This window comes from Triticum urartu, chromosome 2 (assembly GCF_003073215.2).
Source record: "Triticum urartu cultivar G1812 chromosome 2, Tu2.1, whole genome shotgun sequence".
Classification (NCBI taxonomy): Eukaryota; Viridiplantae; Streptophyta; class Magnoliopsida; order Poales; family Poaceae; genus Triticum; species Triticum urartu.
The window spans coordinates 438,957,205-438,974,956 of NC_053023.1; the positions used below are offsets into that span (position 1 = coordinate 438,957,205).

At 45.2% G+C, this 17,752-nt stretch overlaps 1 protein-coding gene across 1 annotated transcript; it reads right to left on the reverse strand.

The window, feature by feature from the left end:
* Positions 1 to 2,378: 2,378 nt before the first annotated feature.
* On the reverse strand, positions 2,379 to 5,426 carry LOC125537736 (nudC domain-containing protein 2-like). The gene is made up of 5 exons (XM_048701052.1): positions 5,003 to 5,426; positions 4,746 to 4,894; positions 4,543 to 4,591; positions 3,920 to 4,062; positions 2,379 to 2,710 (listed from the first exon to the last, which is right to left on the reverse strand). The coding sequence occupies exons 1-5, from the start codon at positions 5,049 to 5,051 to the stop codon at positions 2,624 to 2,626; spliced, it is 477 nt and encodes a 158-aa protein (XP_048557009.1). The 5' UTR covers positions 5,052 to 5,426; the 3' UTR covers positions 2,379 to 2,623.
* Positions 5,427 to 17,752: the final 12,326 nt, after the last annotated feature.

Consider the following 17,752-nt stretch of genomic DNA (forward strand, 5'->3'; position numbering starts at 1 on the left):
TACTTCTCATTACCATCCAATTCTTTCCAACAATGTTGGGGCCAAATGCTTTTGACCTTTGTCTTGGGCATTTGCTTGTACCTTTCTTGTTATCCCATCATAACTCACAAATGGACAATGATGTAATGCTGAAAGTTATATGCAAAGAGGATGTTGAGAAATACGACAAGAGTGTTCACATATCCACCAATGGTGACACCACTAGGAGGCAAGTTTCTCACTTGCTCCACAACCTGCCCGGTGGTTGCACATCTCTTGAATTGTACCCCATCCGTTTGTGAGAGATTTGAGCGTACGGTTGGATCTATGCCTAATGTGTTGACAAAAATTTTCTTGGTGCGCTTTCAATACTTTGATTGGTTCGATCTTTCCTAGTGACCGTGTCAAGAGTGATATCTTGTCATTGCCATCACCAAAGCAATGTTCTCTTCATTGTAGTTCGCAAACCGAAGTGCTTTCTTCCTTGAAGCGAGGGTGGCATGGAACGTGGGTGACATGGAATTGATCCAATTTCATTTCTTTCCTCGCCTAATCCAATTCCTAAAAGTGCAATACAGATGTGTCATCGGGAGACAAGTCTCGGCTATCTAAATCATTGGTCTCAGTGAATCACCCATCGTACCTGTCGAGAAAAGATACATTATTAACCACTAAACCTCCCAAGTGCATAAAAGCATCATTGCATTGTAAAATTCCAATCATTGTTCCACTATCACATTGCATTGAAGTGAACAAACTGAAAGATAAGGGACGATTCTTTTTACCAACTCGGCAAATCATCAAATGCTTTTGCGTTCGTAGGTCTAGGATCTATAAAGTATGTCTAGAGGTGGTGGGTGAATAAACTACTGAGCCAAAAGATGAACTCTTCTCCCAAATTTAAGTTTCCATGGCAATTTTATGCTTTTCCAGTAATCGATCAAGCACCCTACACATGCCAGTCTGCAAGACTATATGCAGTGGAAAATAAAGACATGCAAGTGTAAGTAACAAAGTAGGGTTCGAGATATGCAAACACGGGTTAACTAGGGGAAGATTTTTTTTCTATGGTTCAGATAATTGGTGTCATCTTACATCCAGATTGATGGAGGCTTTGATCCATAGAGGATCTAAGATCACAAGGATCCCGGTTGCGAGATCCCGCTAAGGGATGGTCCACGAAAGACACACACCCACGAAGGATGCACAAAGAAACAACCAACCTATGCCACCATGGCGTACGCCCACAAAGACTACCCTCACTGACGGTAGATCTTCACAAAGTGGGCAATCTCGAGCCCTTGGTTTCTCACAAGCTTCAAAAATTCCAAGCACCTAGCCGATCTAGGAGACACATACACCCTTCAAAAGTAATAAGATTGAGGCTACTTGGGGATGAATGCCTTGCTCTTGTGCTTCAAAAGATAATATCCTCAACACTCAACTCTATCAACATTTGGCTTTTTGGATTGGAGAATAGGAGTGGAAAGCAAGAGGGTATTAGATCTCAAAGGATTGACTTGGATTGTTGTGTAGGAACTCTTTGAAATCGGCACGAGGAGTTCTCTCTCAGGACATATGATGGGAGTGGGGTTTACTTTGAGTGAACATGCGGGATGGGTGAGGGTATAAATAGACTGGATAAAAAATTCTGACAACAACTACACACTTTTTGACACAGCTCGGAGGCTTCGACCTATACAAAAGGTAAAGGCGGCAGCTTTCAGAGGTAAAGGCGGCAGCTTTCAAACTTCTTGGACGGTTCGACCAGAAGCCATTCAGAGGTTCTGAGGTGAACACCGCAAAAGTGGCACACTCTCTCTTACTGCACTGAAAATTTGGAGCGAAGGGGTTCAAAATTTTTGAGGGAAGAACAAAAGGTTTGCTTGGCAATTTCAAATGGAAGTCTTGGGCCCGGATGGCTAGGATTTGCAACGGCTATACTTGGTGAATTTCTAGGCGGTTCCAACTGGAAGAGCTCAACAGCTCCGAACCATGGAAGTTGGATAAATAGTGGAGGAATTGTGCATGCTTTTGAGGACCTTGGAGTTTGATCTTTAAGCAAGCAGATGGAGAAAGAATCTCATCACAACATTCTCATCCCCTTTTGATAGTAGCAGCAATACCTATGGACTCAATGTGATCTTGGATCAATAAAACAAAAATGGATGATCGTTATCCTAGTAAAGACATAATCAATCCAATGAAATCAATGCTATTTTAATAGAGAAAGTTTTACCAAGAAGCAAGACAGACGCATCGTAGATACAATTCTCACGCTGCACTTGAACTTCAAAACCACATCATGGTCACAACTATAATACTCCCTCCAATCCACCACACGTTCACAACTATAATACTCCCTCCTATCCAAAATAAGTGTCATGAAGTACCACATATGCATAATGTTCCCACCATCGAGGGACTCTTATTAGGTTCAGTGGATAGAGCAGGTTCAGCAACAAAGTTTCACCTTGGCATGATCGGCGAGAAGGTCAACATCACACATCATCATTATTTCCAGGGTAAACACTGAATAATCCGAAAACACATTGTTTTCACAATTAACATATGCGATAGGTACAGTTGTCGCATTTGACAAGATACGTCAATGATCCAGCAAGATTTTTTGAGCCGAGCTTCTTCAATCAGTGTGAATTCCACCCATGAAGGTCCTTGGGTCAGGGCAGGTACCACTGAACTGAGCCTGCGAAAAATCAAACCCTGGATTCTGCATACACATAACATAGATATGAAGGGCAACGTTAATGCACATGCCATAGGTAACTCAAAACACACACAACATCCATTCACAAATGTAAGTTGGTCTTTTCCTATTCAGTTTCCCATGCAAGACTTTGACTGAATTTCTATTGTACTCCCTCCGTTCCTAAAATAAGTCTCTGTAGAGATTCCACTATGGACCACATACGAATGTATATAGATGTATTTTACAGTGTAGATTCACTCATTTTGCTCCGTATCTAGTCCATAGTGAAATCTCTACAAAGACTTATATTTAGGAACGGAGGGAGTAGTATCCTGGTCGAAATGATAATAATAATACAGATTACAGAAGTATTTTTGCAAGGTAATCTGGCACTACTTATGTAGTAAATATATATACTTTTAAACTGTTAATGGACAAAGTTGCAAAAGACTTATAGCACTGACCCAATGGCCAGTTATATTTAATGATGGATAAAGCACCGGTATAAAGCTACGCCAGCATGTCATATGGTTGTTAACCAAGTATATTTTCTTTAGAATAGTACTGGCTCATAAAACTCCAGTTTGCAAAAAGAATCCTGCATGAGTGTTAGTAGTTTCAACTAGCAGCTGCACTTTCTTAAAGCAAGACAATAACTTTTTCAGTAACTCTTATGTTTTTCTCATCATGACAAGTGGGCAATAAATCATAGGTGTTTGGTTTCTAAAATGTTTGGCAAAATGGCTGATACTACCATGTGCAAGGCCAATGTATAGTGTGAGGTTGCCTATTTGCAATATAACACAAACACATGGATGCATGATAAGCAAGATCACTATTAGATAACCACCAATAGTTTCCCATACAAACAAGGCCTGTAATCCTATAGCCGGCTCATTTGGATAATTTCCAAACCCTACAATTGCTATATTTGCCAGGAAGGATCGGAGAACCAATGTTCAGTGTACACAGCAGAGCAAGACCAAAATCAGAGTTCTTTCGACCATTTCTGTAATCTGACTTGAGACATTAGTGCATTGCAGTACCAATCCAATTGACATCAGGCTCTGCTTCATATCACATATTATCGGTAAGGCAATAAGCATGTGCGCAAAATTGAGAAAATAACTATTTAGACATACAGGGATCCACGAGTGAGGCGGATACACAGAAAAAGGAATGCACAGTAAACAGAAGGGAAACTGTGTCTGCACAGTAAATTGATTATACCTCTTCTTGAAACCTTTGCAGCATAAGCCGTTTCTGTTCCTGGTCTGCAGCATATGGATCTAAGCTACCTTGGCCTTTTATTGGAGATGCCCATGCTTTCCCCTTTTCCCTTTTTTGCAGAGTGATATGCAATTCACCGTCCTCTGCATTGTAATCACAATGATCCATATTAAAAATATAGATCAGCAGAAGGCGCTAATGACGTAATGGTTGATATAGATGTCTCCCTAATGCTTGATAAACCTCATACCGGTGACTTCTCACCCATGGCAGCATACCCATATGCAAACTAGCCCACAAAATAATGGCACTCCACAAAATTACTGCAGCATATGGTGCACTGAATAAATGTAGTGTGTTTTTCCTTTTCCTACATTGATATTTTGTAAATGGACCAGAGAAAAAGGTTTTATGCCCTTAAATAATTCACTGCAGAGTGAAGAAGAGCTAAATCTAGTAAAAACTCGTAGATGAGTTCTGCACTAAATGTGCCACTGCAGACTGCACTGGATGAGCTGATTGCGCTTTCTAGTTCTGCACTAACCCAAACAGATACCTAAAATCCGCCAAAACTCTGCAGCTGGGAGACCAATAATTCCAGGTGGGAGAGAAATGAGCCATACCTATCGTCCAGAAAGACGAATCGGTCTTCACGGGGTGCATAAGGTCATGCTGCAAAACAATCCACATATCAAATTTAAAGATACAAACACAAATCAAGAAAGAGCTCAATATTTAGCACGAGCTCGAGTGGAATCGAATTGGAAGAGAGAGAGAGAGAGAGAGAGAGAGAGAGAGAGAGAGAGAGAGAGAGTAAATCACGGACGTTGAGGTAGGGCGGGTGGCCGCGAATGCCGACCTCAACGTGGCCGGCCTGGATCACACACTGAATCAGCTTGGTGGGCACGTTCTTGGGGAGCTCGATGTACATGTTCACCTCCTCCAGCGACTGGTCCCATTCGAAAACCTTCTGCCCTGCGCCCCCAGGCAATCCATTGGGGGAGAGGAGGGGAGAAACCATAGGTGAGGGCAGGCTCTGGAACGCTCTAGAAGAAAGTGGAGCGTTAGACCGGGGAGGCTTACCATTGTGGACGAAGGCATGGCGCTTCTCGGGTGCCAGCCTCTCCGCCATGGCCGCGGGATTCGGCGCTCGCGACGCTTCTAGAGGCTTCTGGATCGGCTGAGGAACGCGATGGTTGAGGGAGATGGAGAAGAAGAGACGCCGCAGAACGCCACTCCCGCGATGTCAACGACTAAGGAGGGCGGCGACAAGTAGGGTTTGGTGGCGTCGTCGATATACGTGCAGGGCTGGAGGCGGACCAACCAAGCAAAGGGGATTTGTGGAGGAGGTCGAGGGGAGCACGTAGATGTCGCCGGAGGTGGCAGGGGCCGCCGGAGCCCGCAGAATCTGCTGCGTGGGTGGTCTGCTTCGGCCAAACAGCGGGTTGTTTCGATTGGGGAAGATGGTCTGCTTCGGCCAAACAGCGGCCAAACAGCTGCGTCCCCCTGTTTCCTCAGGCAACCGGATCACCGAATGCACGTTCTCAAAAAAAAAAAAAAATCACCGAATGGTCACCGCAACACTTCAATTAAACAGCTATAATGTCTGGTACTTCTTTCGTCCGAAAATACTTATCATTAAAATGGATAAAAAATGTATTTAAAACTAAAATACATATAGATATATTCTTTTTTATTTATTTTGATGACAAATATTTTTGGACGAAGGGAGTACAAACAAGAGCATATCCACACCCCGTCCCCGCGTCAACAAGCCCCCCAACGCCATTTTTTTATCGTTGGCGCGAAAAAAATGGCCCAGTCATGTTCTTAAAAGCCAATTTTTCGCCGGCTAGGCCCGATTTTGGCGTTGGCGGACCTAGACCGAACCCGACGCGCTGGGGGACGCCCGGGGGCGTCGAAAGGAAACTTTTTTGGCGCGAAAGCTTGGTGGACCCGTCCAGTCAGCGATTAGGTGCGTTCATCGTCCTCATCGCCTCGTTTTCCCTCGGGGAATCAACGAGAAGGCTGCCGCCGGTCAGCCTTCCATTGATTCCTCACGAGCGGCGCAGTGAAAGCGCGCTGACGCGCCTCCCGCCCCCTCCCGTCACGCGTACACATGGCTGCCGCCCGTTTGCCGCCCATCCGCGACTATAAAAGCCGTCCCACACTCGTCAGTGGCCACACAGTTCCTCGCCACAGCCCCTCTCCCCCTCTCACCGACGACGCCCCTCTCCCCTCTCTCCTCATCTCAAAACCATGGTCGAGCGCTACCCCGGCGACGGAGCGGCGTCCAACGGCTTCGACCGTCGCCACCTGCATGAGGACGAAGCCCGCCTCCTCTACGAGGCGGACTACCCAGCGCCGTCGAACATGTGGGTGCCTGGCTCTTGAAGCTCGGCGCCGGCGGTGTCCCAATGCCACCGGCGCCCATCGGTGCTGATCGACGCGCCGAGATCACGCGCGACCGCAGCCGAGGTACGTCCCCGACATCCACACGCTATGGACGGCGTATGTCGGCCGCCGCAACGAAGAACAGCTCGCCTCCACGAACAGCGTCGAGCCCCGTGGCCGCCTCAACTCCGAGGGACGGTGCCAATGGTGGGGCGTCCCCGGCCGCACGCTCGAAGCCGTCCTCGAGCACATCGAGGGCGGTGCTACTTCTTGAGCTTGCGTTGGTTTTTCCCTTGAAGGGGAAAGGGTAATGCAACAAAGTAGAGATAAGTATTTTCCTCAGTTTGAGAACCAAGGTATCCATCCAGAACGCATAAATCACCTAATACCTGCACAAACAATCAAACAACTTGCACCCAACGCGATAAAGGGGTTGTCAATCCCTTCACGATTACTTGCAAAACTGAGATCTGATAGAGATAGATGAATGGTAATTTTTTTGGTATTTTTGGTTTATAGACCGGAAAGTAAAGATTGCACAAATAGTACATCGGAAACTAGTACGATGGAAAACAGAAACTTATTGTTGGGGATCGTTGCAGAAATTAAAATTTTTCTATGCATCACCAAGATCAATCTATAGAGTAACTAGCAACGAGAGGGGAGTGCATCTTCATACCCTTGAAGATCGCGAGTCAGAAGCGTTGCAAGAACGCGGTTGGAGGAGTCGTACACGTAGCGATTCAGATCGCGGCCGAATCCGATCTGAGCACCGAACAACGGTGCCTCCGTGTTCAACACACGTGCAGCCCGGTGACGTCTCCCGCGCCTTGATCCAGCAAGGAGGAGGGAGAGGTTGAGGAAGAAGGCTCCAACACCAGCACGACGGCGTGGTGGTGTTGGAGTGGCAGTTCTCTGGCAGGGCTTCGCCAAGCTCACGCAGAGGAGGAGAGGTGTTGGGGAGGGGAGGGGCTGCGCCTTGGATGTGGTTCTGCAGCCCTCCCTTCGCCCCTCTATTTATAGGAAGAAGGGGGAAGGGGGGCTGGCCCCTCTAGATGAGATCTAGAGGGGGGCGGCGGCCAAGGGGGAGGGGGCTTGCCCCCCCAAGCAAGGGGGGCGCCCCCGTTTAGGGTTCCCCCCAAACCCTAGGCGCATGGGCCCTAGGGGGGATGGCGCCCATCCCACTAGGGGCTGGTTCCCTTCCACCTACAGGCCATAAGGCCCTCCGGGGCAGGTGGACCCTCCCGGTGGACCCCGGAACCCCTCCGGTGGTCCCGGTACAATACCGGTATACCTCCGAATATTTTCGGTGACCGTATGATGACTTCCCATATATAAATCTTCACCCTAGACTATTCTGGAACTCCTCGTGACGTCCGGGATCTAATCCAGGACTCCGAACAACATTCGGTAATCACATACAAATCTTCCTAATAACCCTAGCGTCATCGAACCTTAAGTGTGTAGACCCTACGGGCTCGGGAACCATGCAGACATGACCGAGACAACTCTATAACCAATAGCGGGATCTGGATACCCATGTTGGCTCCCACATGTTCCATGATGATCTCATCGGATGAACCACGATTTCGAGGATTCAAGCAATCCCATATACAATTCCCTTTGTCAATCGGTACGTTACTTACCCGAGATTCGATCGTTGGTATCCCAATACCTCGTTCAATCTCGTTACCGGCAAGTCACTTTACTCGTTGCGTAACACATCATCCCGTGACCAACCCTTAGTCACATTGAGCTCATTACGATGATGTCTTACCGAGTGGGCCCAGAGATACCTCTCCGTCATATGGAGTGACAAATCCCAGTCTCGATTCGTGCCAACCCAACAGACACTTTCAGAGATACCCGTAGTGCACCTTTATAGTCACCCAGTTACGTTGTGACGTTTGGCACACCCAAAGTATTCCTACAGTATCTGGGAGTTGCACAATCTCATGGTCTAAGGAAAAGATACTTGACATTAGAAAAGCTTTAGTAGACGAACTACACGATTTTGCGCTATGCTTAGGATTGGGTCTTGTCCATCACATCATTCTCCTAATGATGTGATCCCGTTATCAACGACATCCAATGTCCATGGTCAGGAAACCGTAACCATCTATTGATCAACGAGCTAGTCAACTAGAGGCTCACTAGGGACATGTTGTGGTCTACGTATTCACACATGTATTACGATTTCTGGATAACACAATTATAGCATGAACAATAGACAATTATCATGAACAAGGAAATATAATAATAACCATTTTATTATTGCCTCTAGGGCATATTTCCAACAGTCTCCCACTTGCACTAGAGTCAATAATCTAGTTACATTGTGATGAATCGAACACCCATAGAGTTCTGGTGTTGATCATGTTTTGCTCGAGGAAGAGGTTTAGTCAACGGATCTGCGACATTCAGGTCCGTATGCACTTTACAAATATCTATGTCTCCATTTTGAACATTTTCACGAATGGAGTTGAAGCGACGCTTGATATGCCTGGTCTTCCTGTGAAACCTGGGCTCCTTGGCAAGGGCAATAGCTCTAGTGTTGTCACAGAAGAGTGTCATCGGGCCCGACGCATTGGGAATAAATCCTAGGTCGGTAATGAACTCCTTCATCCAGATTGCTTCTTGTGCTGCCTCCGAGGCTGCCATGTACTCCGCTTCACATGTAGATCCCGCCACGATGCTTTGCTTGCAACTACACCAGCTAACTGCCCCACCATTCAAAATATACACGTATCCGGTTTATGACTTAGAGTCATCCAGATCTGTGTCGAAGCTAGCATCACGTAACCCTTTACGACGAGCTCTTCGTCACCTCCATAAACGAGAAACATATCCTTAGTCCTTTTCAGGTACTTCAGGATATTCTTGACCAATGTCTAGTGTTCCATGCTGGGATTACTTTGGTACCTTCCTACCAAACTCACGGCAAGGTTTACATCAGGTCTGGTACACAGCATGGCATACATAATAGACCCTATGGCCGAGGCATAGGGGACGACACTCATCTTTTCTCTATCTTCTGCCGTGGTCGGGCATTGAGCCGTGCTCAATCTCATACCTTGCAATACAGGCAAGAACCCCTTCTTGGACTGATCCATATTGAACTTCTTCAATATCTTGTCAAGGTACGTACTTTGTGAAAGACCAATGAGGCGTCTCGATCTATCTCTATAGATCTTGATGCCTAATATATAAGCAACTTCTCCAAGGTCCTTCATTGAAAAACACTTGTTCAAGTAGGCCTTTATGCTTTCCAAGAATTCTATATCATTTCCCATCAATAGTATGTCATCCACATATAATATGAGAAATGCTACAGAGCTCCCACTCACTTTCTTGTAAACACAGGCTTCCCCATAAGTCTGCATAAACCCAAACGCTTTGATCATCTCATCAAATCGAATGTTCCAACTCCGAGAGGCTTGCACCAGCCCATAGATTGAGCGTTGGAGCTTTCACACCTTGTCAGCATTCTTAGGATCGACAAAACCTTCCGGCTGCATCATATACAATTCTTCCTTAAGGAAACCATTAAGGAATGTTGTTTTGACGTCCATTTGCCATATCTCATAATCATAGAATGCGGCAATTGCTAACATGATTCAGACGGACTTCAGCTTCGCTACGGGTGAGAAAGTCTCATCGTAGTCAACCCCTTGAACTTGTCGATAACCCTTAGCGACAAGCCGAGCCTTATAGATGGTCACATTACCATCCGCGTCTGTCTTCTTCTTAAAGATCCATTTATTTTCTATGGCTCGCCGATCATCGGGCAAGTCAGTCAAAGTCCATACTTCGTTTTCATACATGGATCCTATCTCGGATTTCATGGCTTCCAGCCATTTGTTGGAATCTGGGCCCGCCATCGCTTCTTCATAGTTCGAAGGTTCACCATTGTCTAACAACATGATTTCCAGGACAGGGTTGCCGTACCACTCTGGTGCGGAACGTGTCCTTGTGGACCTATGAAGTTCAGTAGCAACCTGATCTGAAGTTTCATGATCATCATCATTAACTTCCTCTCTAGTCGGTGCAGGCACCTCAGGAACATTTTCTTGAGCTGCGCCACTCTCCGGTTCAAGAGGCAATACTTCATCAAGTTCTACTTTCCTCCCACTTACTTTTTCGAGAGAAACTCTTTCTCTAGAAAGGATCCATTCTTGGCAACAAAGATCTTGCCTTCAGATCTGAGGTAGAAGGTATACCCAATAGTTTCTTTAGGGTATCCTATAAAGACGCATTTTTTCGATTTGGGTTCGAGCTTTTCAGGTTGAAGTTTCTTGACATAAGCATCACATCCCCAAACTTTTAGAAATGACAGCTTAGGTTTCTTACCAAACCACAATTCACATGGTGTCGTCTCAATGGATTTCGACGGAGCCCTTGTTGGGGAACGTAGCAGAAATTCAAAATTTTCTACGCATCACCAAGATCAATCTATGGAGTAATCTAGCAACGAAGGGAAGGAGAGTGCATCTACATACCCTTGTAGATCGCTAAGCGGAAGCGTTCAAGTGAACGGGGTTGATGGAGTCGTACTCTTCGTGATCCAAATCACCGATGATCCTAGTGCTGAACGGACGGCACCTCCGTGTTCAACACACGTACAGCCCGGTGACGTCTCCTACGCCTTGATCCAGCAAGGGGAGAAGGAGAGGTTGGGGAAGACTCCATCCAGCAGCAGCACGACGGCGTGGTGGTAGTGGAGGAGCGCGGGACTCCAGCAGGGCTTCGCCAAGCACTACGAGAGACGAGGAGGGAGAGGGGTAGGGCTGCGCCAACAGGGAGAGCAAATCACATGTGTTGGGCAGCCCCAAACCTCAAGTATATATATAGGGGGAGGGGAAGGGCTGCGCCCCCACCTAGGGTTACCTCCCTAGGGGTGGCCTAGATCCCATCTAGGGGGGCGGCCAAGGGGGGAGAGAGTGGGGCGCACCATAGGTGGGCCTTAGGCCCATCTGATCTAGGGTTTGCCCCCCTCCCCTCTTGGAGGCGCCTTGGGCCTCGGTGGGAGGCGCCTCAGCCCACCTAGCCCACCTAGGGGCTGGTCCCTTCCCACTATTGGCCCATGTAGGCCTCCGGGGCTGGTGGCCCCACCTGGTGGACCCCCGGACCCCTCCGGTGGTCCCGGTACACTACCGGTGATGCCCGGAATGGCCAAAACCATACTTCCTATATATCAATCTTTACCTCCGGACCATTCCGGAACTCCTCGTGACGTCCGGGATCTCATCCGGGACTCCGAACAACATTCGGTAACCGCGTACATACTTTCCCTATAACCCTAGCGTCATCGAACCTTAAGTGTGTAGACCCTACGGGTTCAGAAGTCATGCAGACATGGCCGAGACAACTCTCCGGTCAATAACCAACAGCGGGATCTGGATACCCATGTTAGCTCCCACATGCTCCATGATGATCTCATTGGATGAACCACGATGTCAAGGACTTAATCAATCCCGTATACAATTCCCTTTGTCTAGCGGTACGATACTTGCCCGAGATTCGATCGTCGGTATCCTGATACCTTGTTCAATCTCATTACCGGCAAGTCTCTTTACTCGTTCCGTAACACATCATCCCATGATCAACTCCTTGATCACATTGTGCACATTATGATGATGTCCTACCGAGTGGGCCCAGAGATACCTCTCCGTTTACACGGAGTGACAAATCCCAGTCTCGATTCGTGTCAACCCAACAGACACTTTCGGAGATACCTGTAGTGTACCTTTATAGCCACCCAATTACGTTGTGACATTTGGCACACCCAAAGCACTCCTACGGTATCCGGGAGTTGCACAATCTCATGGTCTAAGGAAATGATACTTGACATTAGAAAAGCTTTAGCATACGAACTATATGATCTTGTGCTAGGCTTAGGATTGGGTCTTGTCCATCACATCATTCTCCTAATGATGTGATCCCGTTATCAACGAGATCCAATGTCCATGGTCAGGAAACCGTAACCATCTATTGATCAACGAGCTAGTCAACTAGAGGCTTACTAGGGACATGGTGTTGTCTATGTATCCACACATGTATCTGAGTTTCCTATCAATACAATTCTAGCATGGATAATAAATGATTATCATGAACAAGGAAATATAATAATAACCAATTTATTATTGCCTCTAGGGCATATTTCCAACAGTCTCCCACTTGCACTAGAGTCAATAATCCAGTTCACATCGATATGTGATTAACACTCAAGGTCACATCCCCATGTGACTAACACCCAAAGAGTTCTGGGTTTGATCATGTTATGCTTGTGAAAGAGGTTGTAGTCAACGGGTCTGCAACATTCAGATCCGTATGTACTTCGCAAATTTCTATGTCATCTTGTAGATGCAACTACTACGCTACATTTGGAGCCATTTCAAGTAATTGTTCTACTTGGAGCTATTCTAAATTGTTGCTCCATTATACGTATCCGGTATCTCTACTCAGAGCTATCCGGATAGGTGTTAAGCTTGCATCGACGTAACTCTTTACGTCGAACTCTTTATCACCTCCATAACCGAGAAACATATCCTTATTCCTCTAAGAATAATTTAGACTGCTATCTGGTGATCTACTCCTAGACCACCTTTGTACCCTCTTGCCAGATATGTGGCAAGGCACACATCAGGTGCGGTACTCAGCATGGCATACCGTATAGAGCCTATGTCAAAAGCATAGGGGACGACCTTCGTCCTTCCTCTTTCTTCTGCCGTGGTCGAGCTTTAAGTCTTAACTTCATACCTTACAACTCAGGCAAGAACTCCTTCTTTGACTGATCCATCTTGAACACCTTCAAGATCATGTCAAGGTATGTGCTCATTTGAAAGTACCATTAAGCGTTTTGATCTATCCTTATAGATCTTGATGCTCAATGTTCAAGTAGCTTAATCCAGGCTTTCCATTGAAAAACACTTTCCAAATAACCCTATATGCTTTCTAGAAATTCTACGTCATTTCTGATCAACAATATGTCAATAACATATATTCATCAGAAATTCTATAGTGCTCCCACTCACTTCTTTGGAAATACAAGTTTCTCATAAACTTTGTATACACCCAAAATCTTTGATCATCTCATCAAAGCATACATTCCAACTCCGAGATGCTTACTCCAGTCCTTAGAAGGATTGCTGGAGCTTTGCATACTTGTTAGCATCTTTCAGGATTGACAAAACCTTTCGGTTGTATCACATACAGCCTTTCCTCAAGAAAAACATCGAGGAAACAATGTTTTGATATCCTATCTGCAAGATTTCATAAATAATGCAGTAATCGCTAATATAATTCCAACAGACTCTTAGCATCGCTACGAGTGAGAAAGTCTCATTGTAGTCAACTCCTTGAACTTGTCGACAAGTCGAGCTTTCTTAATGGTGATACTTACCATCATTGTCCGTCTTCCTTTTAAAATCCATATGTACCTAACATCCTTATGACCATCAAGTAGTTCTTCCAAAGTCTACACTTTGTTTTCATATATGGATCCTCTCTCGGATTATATGGCCTCGAGCCATTTTGGAATCCAGGCCCACCATCGCTTCTCCATAGCTTGTAGGTTCATTGTTGTCCAGCAACATGACTTCCAAGACAGGATTACGTACCACTCTGAAGTAGTACGCATCCTTGTCATCCCACGAGATTTGGTAGTGACTTGATCTGAAGTTTCATGATCACTATCATAAGCTTCCACTTCAATTGGTGTAGGTGCCACAGGAACAACTCCCTGTGCCCTGCCACACACTAGTTGAAGAGACGGTTCAATAACCTCATCAAGTCTCCACCATCCTCCCACTCAATTCTTTCAAGAGAAACTTTTCCTCGAGAAAGGACCCGATTCTAGAAACAATCCCTTATTGCTTTCGGATCTGAGACAGGAAGTATACCCAATTGTTTTGGGTGTCCTATGAAGATGCATTTATTCGCTTTGGGTTCGAGCTTATCAGCCTGAAACTTTTTCACATAAGCGTCACAGCCCCAAACTTTTAAGAAATGATAGTTTAGGTTTCTCTAAACCATAGTTCATACGGTGTCATCTCATCGGAATTACGTGGTGCCCTATTTAAAGTGAATGTGGTTGTCTCTAATGCCTAACCCATAAACTATCGTGGTAATTCGATAAGAGACATCATGGTATGCATCATATCCAATAGGGTGCAGTTATGATGTTCGGACACACCATCACACTATGGTGTTCCAGGCTGTATTAGTTGTGAAACAATTTCCACAATGTCTTAATTCTGTGCCAAACTCATAATTCAGATATTCATCTCTATGATCATATCATAGATGTTTTATCCTCTTGTCATGACGATCTTTCAACTTCACCCTGAAATTACTTGAACCTTTCAATAATTCAGACTCGTGATTCATCAAGTAAATGTACTCAACATCTACTCAAATCATCTGTGAAGTAAGAACATAACGATATCCACTACACGCCTCAGCACTCATTGGACTGCACACATCAAAATGTATTACTTCCAACAAGTTGCTTTCTAGTTCCATTTTACTGAAAACGAGGCTTTCAATCATCTTGCCCATGTGGTATGATTTGCATGTCTCAAGTGATTCAAAATCAAGTGAGTCCAAACGGTCCATTTGCATGGAGTTTTTTCATGCATATACACCAATAGACATGGTTCGCATGTCTCAAATTTTTCAAAAACGAGTGAGCCCAAAGATCCATCAACATGGAGCTTCTTCATGCGTTTTATACCGATATGACTTACGTGGCAGTGCCACAAGTAGGTGGTACTATCATTACTATCTTATATCTTTTGGCATGAACATGTGTATCACTACGATCGAGATTCAATAAACCATTCATTTTAGGTGCAAGACCATTGAAGGTATTATTCAAATAAACAGAGTAACCATTATTCTCCTTAAATGAATAACTGTATTGCGATAGACATAATCCAATCATGTCTATGCTCAACGCAAACACCAATCTCGATGGTAGAGGGAGCGTGCGATGCTTGATCACATCAAGCTTGGGAAAAACTTCCAACACATATCGCCAGCTCACCTTTAGCTAGTCTCTGTTTACTCCGCAGCCTTTTATTTCAAGTTTACTAACACTTAGCAACCGAACCGGTATCTAATACCATGGTGCTACTAGGAGTACTAGTAAAGTACACATTAACACAATGTATATCCAATATACTTCTATCGACCTTGCCAGCCTTCTCATCTACCAAGTATCTAGGGTAATTCTGCTCCAGTGGCTGTTCCCCTTATTACAGAAGCACTTAGTCTCGGGTTTGGGTTCAACCTTGGGTTTCTTCACTAGAGCAGCAGCTGATTTGTCGTTTCATGAAGTATCCCTTCTTGCCCTTGCCCTTCTTGAAACTAGTGGTTTCACCAACCATCAACAATTGATGCTCCTTCTTGATTTCTACTTTTGTGGTGTCAAACATCGTGAATATCTCAAGGATCATCATATATGTCCCTGATATATTATAGTTCATCACGAAGCTCTAGCAGCTTGGTGGTAATGAGTTCGGAGAAACATCACTATATCATCTGTAAGATCAACTCCCACTCGATTCAAATGATTGTTGTACTCAGACAATCTGAGCACAAGCTCAACAATTGAGCTTTTCTCCCTTAGTTTGCAGGCTAAGAAAATCGTCGGAGGTCTTATACCTCTTGACGTGGGCACGAGCCTGAAATCCCAATTTCAGCCCTCGAAACATCTCGTATGTTTCGCGACGTTTCAAAATGTCTTCGGTGCCTCAACTCTAAACCGTTTAACTGAACTATCACGTAGTTATCAAAATGTGTATGTCAGATGTTCGCAACATCCACAGACGACGTTCGAGGTTCAGCACACTGAGCGGTGCATTAAGGACATAAGCCTTCTATGAAGCAATGAGGACAATCCTCAGTTTACGGACCTAGTCCGCATAATTGCTACTATCAACTTTCAACTAAATTTTCTCTAGGAACATATCTAAACAGTAGAACTAAAGTGCAAGACACGACATAATTTGCGAAGACCTTTTGGCTATGTTCAGGATAATTAAATTCATCTTATGAACTCCCACTCAGATAGACATCCCTCTAGTCATCTAAGTGATTACATGATCCGAGTCAACTAGGCCGTGTCCGATCATCACGTGAGACGGACTAGTCATCATCGGTGAACATCTTCATGTTGATCGTATCTACCATACGATACGACTCATGCTCGACCTTTCGGTCCTCCGTGTTCCGAGGCCATGTCTGTACATGCTAGGCTCGTCAAGTCAACCTAAGTGTTTCGCATGTGTCCCGAGGCCATGTCTGTACATGCTAGGCTCGTCAACACCCGTTGTATTCGAACGTTAGAATCTATCACACCCGATCATCACGTGGTGCTTCGAAACAACGAACCTTCGCAACGGTGCACAGTTAGGGGGGAACACTTTCTTGAAATTTTAATGAGGGATCATCTTATTTACTACCATCGTTCTAAGCAAGTAAGATGCAAAAACATGATAAAAATCACATGCAATCAAAAGGTGACATGATATGGCCAATATCATTTTGCTCCTTTTGATCTCCATCTTCGGGGCTCCATGATCATCGTTGTCACTGGCATGACACCATGATCTCCATCATCATGATCTCCATCATCGTGTCTTCATGAAGTTGTCTCGCCAACTATTACTTCTACTACTACAGCTAACGGTTAGCAATAAAGTAAAGTAATTACATGACGTTTATATTGACATGCAGGTCATAAATAAATTAAACAACTCCTATGGCTCCTGCCGGTTGTCATACTCATCGACATGCAAGTCGCGATTCCTATTACAAGAACATGATCATCTCATACATCACATATATCATTCATCACATCCTTTGGCCATATCACATCACAAAACACTTGCTGCAAAAACAAGTTAGACGTCCTCTAATTGTTGTTGCAAGTTTTTACGTGGCTGCTATAGGTTTCTAGCAAGAACGTTTCTTACCTATGCCAAAACCACAACGTGAATTGCCAATTTCTATTTACCCTTCATAAGGACCCTGTTCATCGAATCCGATTCGACTAAAGTGGGAGAGACAGACACCCGCCAGCCACCTTATGCAACTAGTGCATGTCAGTCGGTGGAACCGGTCTCACGTAAGCGTACGTGTAAGGTTGGTCCGGGCCACTTCATCCCACGATGCCGCCGAATCAAGATAAGACTAGTAACGGCAAGATAATTGACAATATCGACGCCCACAACTACTTTGTGTTCTACTCGTGCATAGTAACTACGCATAGACCTAGCTCATGATGCCACTGTTGGGGAACGTAGCAGAAACTCAAAATTTTCTACGCATCACCAAGATCAATCTATGGAGTAATCTAGCAACGAAGGGAAGGAGAGTGCATCTACATACCCTTGTAGATTGCTAAGCGGAAGCATTCAAGTGAACGGGGTTGAT